Here is a 4,587-nt window from a genome sequence, read left to right on the forward strand (position 1 = left end):
GGCGCGTCGAGCCTGGCGTACCGCCGAGGCAGGCAGATGAGGATAGCACATTGAGCTCGATAGGCTCGAGAACCCGCCGTCGTCTACGTCAACGTTTGCGTGTAGTAATGGTGGGGGACCTGCACGGCGCGGACGACCATCCGTTGGACGTGGCCTTTGTTGAGTTGTCGCGCTGTGTGGCGCAGGACAACTCAGCACAAGAGATCGTGTGGCGCAAGGCTGGGGACCGACCACCGCGTCGTCATTCGTGGGACGTCCTTCTCTTCGAACAGCGTTGTGCCCATCCGCCTTCCGTTAAACGTAGAGCGAGTCGGGCAGCGATGGCCTGTTGGACGCCCATACAAGTCACGAGCCAGGCGTCGAACTTGTTGTTGGGCCCACGTGGCCGACAGCGCCGACTCGGTCAAGGAGAGGGTGCTCCTCTAGCGTGAACAATCGTGCTATTGGAAGCGACAATCGGCGAAAGAGATCCGACGATGCGTCCCGCGTCAAGAGGCATGTTCGCATCTGGAAGAAAGGTGTACACACGTCCACGACATGGCGAACAATGCGCAAGAGTCTGGGCCATAGTAGTCGGCGGCGCAGTGGACGGCACAATTCTGCATGCCTTTCCCCGCGCCGCCGACGTGGCAGCTTCACGTGCATGGTCGTTCCTTACAGTCGGCCACGTGCTCTATTTCTTTCTGGCGACGACTGCCATGAAGGGAGCTTTGTTGGCCAGTTGTGCAGGGGCGTCGCGTCCACAGCGCAGTGCGCTGCTCGGCGCCAGACTCGTCTGCCCTATGAACCCGACCATGCACGCGTGTCAACGCAATCGATGGACAAGTGTAATTACGGCCTGGTCGAGGCTTACATCGTGGCGCGCATTCTCGACGGTGGTGACGTTGTATGCATGGACGGTTTACGCGGAGATGTCTCAACAGCTCGCGCGATGGCTTCCGCCCACCTGTACATGTCAAACTCGGTCGAGGCCGAGAGGAGGAAGCGCCTGGTAGGGGTGTGCAGTGCCAGCCGCCACTGCGTCGAGGCCGAGTCGCCAGTTTTCGGGCAGTCTTTCGGCATGATCTCGACAAAGTCGTCGGTCGAGAGCAGCACCTTGCCCTTCTCGACGCCGTTCAATGTGTCGTAGTACCGCAGCTCGGCATCGCACAGTTGAAAGTACCGCCGCTTCCACGTTTTTCGCTTCAGGAAGCCGCCTTCTCCCCGCTTGAAGAGCACTCCCTGCTTGACCGAGTCGGCGCTGTCATGCATGGCTTGCCGCGCGTGGATCCAAAAACAAAGTGGAAGCTGACCGAGTGCATGCTGTCGGGGCCATGTGGCCGCCAGAGGGACACCGCACCGGCGCGACGCGAAATTTTCCTTGTCCCTGTGTCTCAATGGCAGTGTTTAAACCTAAAACGTATACGTTTTTTTGCCAAGCATCGGTGCCACAGACGGCGTTTTAAAGTATGACGTCGTACGTTTTATGCCTGGAACGGATTGATACGGGACGTCGTGGCGGTGTCACAGAAGTCGCCGCAGGATGTATTTTAATATCGGTTATAAAATCATCCGCAGTGCAAGACAGCGTAGTTTTCTGCACTCAGAAGATTTAATACAACGATATTAAAAAAAAATTCCCATTGGATACACCGCAGCCCAAAAAATTTGCATTTCTGACCGAAAAAATGAACCCACCAGCTCCGCCGCCGCGCCGCTTGCAGCAGTGCACGCGGTCAGCTCCCCAGTTCGCGCGCGCTAGGTCTTGGACACATCAAAACGGAGGCTGGCACACCGTGTTTCGTGAGGCGGTCAAGTGTCTCGATGTGGTCGGCCATGCGCCACCGCATCGCATGGATGCACGTCGTCGGCTAGCGCAGCCGATTGTCGTGGTGGCCAAGATTCACGACTCAACACAACGAGTGATCGAGGGTCGAGCCACACACGGTTCGTGGGCGTATTCCTCATAGCAACCACGCCGCTCGTCCAGAGCCATGCCGCTTTTCATGGCAGTTGCTGTACATTACATTATTCAGGAGTTCAGGCCAAGAAGCGCTGCAGGTCGACGCTCTCGGACGCGAGTGGATGGGATGCAATCGCATTCAGCATCGCTTCAAATACGAGCGACTGGTCGTGGATCAGCGCTTGTTTTTGCCGAACGAGTCTCGTCAAGAGCCCTGTCCATCCACATGGGAATGTCCGTTGGAAATGCCACCGTCGTCCCGACGTACCTGCGCGAGGAAGCGGTGGAAACGTTAGACTGCGGTGCGCTGGGAGCGCCATGACAGGCGCCACGGCTGCATGCAGCTGCTTGAAGTCGTTGAACTGGCGGTAGATTGGTTTGGAACGGTTCGGTGCGTGCACCATGAACATGGCGGTGCCGCCGTCGATGATCGTGCCTCGAACCTCGAACGCGGTGGGCGCTAAAGTTGAGGGGTACGTGGGATCGCTACATTGCACAAGTGCCTAGTCGACACGAGGACGAACCTCCAGCCCGGACCCAACTCAACGGTGTGCTCACCACGGGCTCCAGCTGCGCTTGGTCCAGCGGCTGGAGCATGAAGCCCATCGCACTCGGGGGGCCGTCATGTGCGTTTTCTGTGGCGAAGTGATACGAAGTAATCACGAAAGCGTTGACGTACGGAGCATCGCCGCGGGGGCGAGTGAGCAGGAGGGGATGCAGGTCGTCCGTGTGGCTGCGATGCCGGAAACAGCGTCCGTGGTCACCTTGTCGGTGGAACCATCGACGGTCACTGGCTGCGTGGGGTTTGCCAACGAGCCGACCGCGTCGTTGCGACATCTGGACGATGTGGTATCTCTCGCTTTCACAAACGACAACATCGTGTTGGAGCGCTGCGAGCGCGCGGTCTCGAGGCCTTCGGGTGGTGCGATCTGGGCACCGTCCGTGCCGCCATGTCGTTTCCGACCTGGATCCTCGGGCATGTGCGCTGGAGCAGGGTTGGATGGAGCGGCGACAAGCGATGCCGCTGGCATAGTGTTTTGCAGCACAACGTTCACGTTGGCATCTTGACTGGATCGTGCAGCAGCAGGCGTGTCGTCAGTGCCCCAGTACGAGCTCGAGGCGCCAACTCGGTTGCCGACGACCGAATCGTGTGGCGTGCCATCGACGACTGGCGGCGACGCGGCGTCTTGGGGTTTCAACGCGGTTCTTCGTACGATCTCAACGTCGTGTTGGCTGCTTGCCGCGCGCTCGACACATGGATCGATTCGTCGCGTTGTCGGCTCCAGTTGCGACGTGTCCACAGTGGCGGCGATGACCTGCTCGACGATGCGCTCCCACTTGGCAAGCACTGCATCGGGAACGGCATCTTCAAGTTCATCCAGGTGGTCGGCAATCCGCAGTAACGATCGCCTTGACGCCTCGACAGAGTACCTGACGAGGGGGCGGCCGTGTGGTGCTGGGGCACTGGCCGCCGTGGACTGGCGGCACCCCATGGTCCGTGTTTTGGCACTTTAGCGTAATGCACGCACACCCAGCGACGGCACACGGCGCAGCACGCGGCAGCTGTGTGGATGGTTGCCCCAGCTGGAGCGGCGTGAGACGTCGGTCGTGGTGCATTTTGCAAGGGCCAGCCACCCGATTTCACCGATTCCAAATGTCCTCCCGCGCGACAACAGGTGGCATACAAAGTGCAAGATAAAAAGGTTTCTTTTTTGGGGCATATGGGACTTGGGTGGCAGAGAGGGTCGAAGACGCCGCCGCGCCGCGATTCTAGCCGTGCCATGCGATGCCAAAGAGCGACGCAGCAGGCTCGCACCAGGACGTGAGTCGCGCTGGATGAGTTGCGGGTCACTCGGTCCATCCACGGCCAGCCCCACAGCACGTTCTGCATATACTCTGAAATTTCCCGACCAACACACACGGCCAACCATGGGCTGTTTGCAGTCCACATTGGCCACCGAACCTGTCGATGTGGACGCCTCGCACTTGAACACAAACCCGGTGCTCGAGGACTTTCCAAAGACGGTCGAGCCCGTTGAAGTGATGGCGGCGGACGACAGCGTGCCGTCGCCAGGGCTGGTCGACGCGCCAGGACCGGTCGAAGACGTTGCATCTGTCGGTACGCACCACGACGCGATCGAAGCACCACAAGCAAAGGCATTTGAGATCTTGGACGATGTTGTTCACATTCAGGGTGTGGTGCATTACACAGTCCAACGCCACGACGGCGTCAAGGTCCAGAAACGGTACAACGAGTTCAAGCAACTGCACGACACGTTGTGCCAAACGCGTGGGTGCGAGGGAATGCCCCAAGCGGGCGTGTGGACCGCGCTGCAGCGCACCAACCCAGCGCTCGTAGCAGATCGCCGCGCCAAATTTGAACTGCTCCTCAACAAGTGGGCGGCGGACGACGCAAACAATGCCGTCCTCGCCGCGTTCATGGCCGAGTCGTAATGGAAACGCGAGCCGTCGATCTCGGTATCAAGGACATGCACACCAGGCCGCGAAAGCAACCATCGCTAACGTTCACGTACAATGAACCGGGGAAAAAGTCGACACCCCCCAAAAAGTCGACCACCTCTATGAATGGATGTATTTTTATTCACAACCAAATACCTTGCCAAAGTGAATTAATTTCTCATAAG

The 4,587-nt window shown here is 58.9% G+C and overlaps 3 protein-coding genes across 4 annotated transcripts in view; 1 reads left to right on the forward strand and 2 right to left on the reverse strand.

The window, feature by feature from the left end:
* Positions 1 to 801: 801 nt before the first annotated feature.
* Positions 802 to 1,360, reverse strand: H310_14188 (hypothetical protein). The gene has a single exon (XM_008881996.1). The coding sequence runs from the start codon at positions 1,249 to 1,251 to the stop codon at positions 850 to 852; it is 402 nt and encodes a 133-aa protein (XP_008880218.1). The 5' UTR covers positions 1,252 to 1,360; the 3' UTR covers positions 802 to 849.
* Positions 1,361 to 1,876: 516 nt separating this feature from the next.
* H310_14189 lies at positions 1,877 to 3,500 on the reverse strand. 2 transcript variants are annotated; one of them, XM_008881998.1, is made up of 4 exons: positions 2,622 to 3,500; positions 2,467 to 2,577; positions 2,211 to 2,402; positions 1,877 to 2,156 (listed from the first exon to the last, which is right to left on the reverse strand). In XM_008881998.1, the coding sequence occupies exons 1-4, from the start codon at positions 3,433 to 3,435 to the stop codon at positions 2,020 to 2,022; spliced, it is 1,254 nt and encodes a 417-aa protein (XP_008880220.1). In that variant the 5' UTR covers positions 3,436 to 3,500; the 3' UTR covers positions 1,877 to 2,019. The 2 variants fall into 2 exon arrangements, with proteins under 2 accessions (XP_008880220.1, XP_008880219.1); XM_008881997.1 differs by having other exon boundaries at positions 2,211 to 2,577.
* A 244-nt stretch (positions 3,501 to 3,744) lies between these two features.
* Positions 3,745 to 4,587, forward strand: part of H310_14190 (hypothetical protein) — a 2,182-nt gene continuing 1,339 nt past the window's right edge. The window contains exon 1 of the mRNA XM_008881999.1: positions 3,745 to 4,442. Coding sequence (XP_008880221.1) covers positions 3,779 to 4,396 — 618 coding nt within the window. The 5' untranslated portion in view covers positions 3,745 to 3,778 and the 3' untranslated portion in view covers positions 4,397 to 4,442. The remainder of the gene's footprint in view (positions 4,443 to 4,587) is intronic.

The sequence above is a fragment of the Aphanomyces invadans genome (assembly GCF_000520115.1).
Source record: "Aphanomyces invadans strain NJM9701 unplaced genomic scaffold supercont1.62, whole genome shotgun sequence".
NCBI classification, from domain to species: Eukaryota; Oomycota; class Saprolegniomycetes; order Saprolegniales; family Verrucalvaceae; genus Aphanomyces; species Aphanomyces invadans.

Bases quoted from the DNA above. Each gene is read 5' to 3' on its own strand.
- H310_14188 (XM_008881996.1), bottom strand. From the start codon at position 1,251: ATGCATGACAGCGCCGACTCGGTCAAGCAGGGAGTGCTCTTCAAGCGG.
- H310_14189 (XM_008881998.1), bottom strand. From the start codon at position 3,435: ATGGGGTGCCGCCAGTCCACGGCGGCCAGTGCCCCAGCACCACACGGC. The intron at 2,403-2,466 runs GTTCGTCCTCGT...CCTCAACTTTAG, and splicing joins GAGTTGGGTCCGGGCTGGAG to CGCCCACCGCGTTCGAGGTT. The intron at 2,157-2,210 runs GTACGTCGGGAC...GTGGATGGACAG, and splicing joins TCCACCGCTTCCTCGCGCAG to GGCTCTTGACGAGACTCGTT.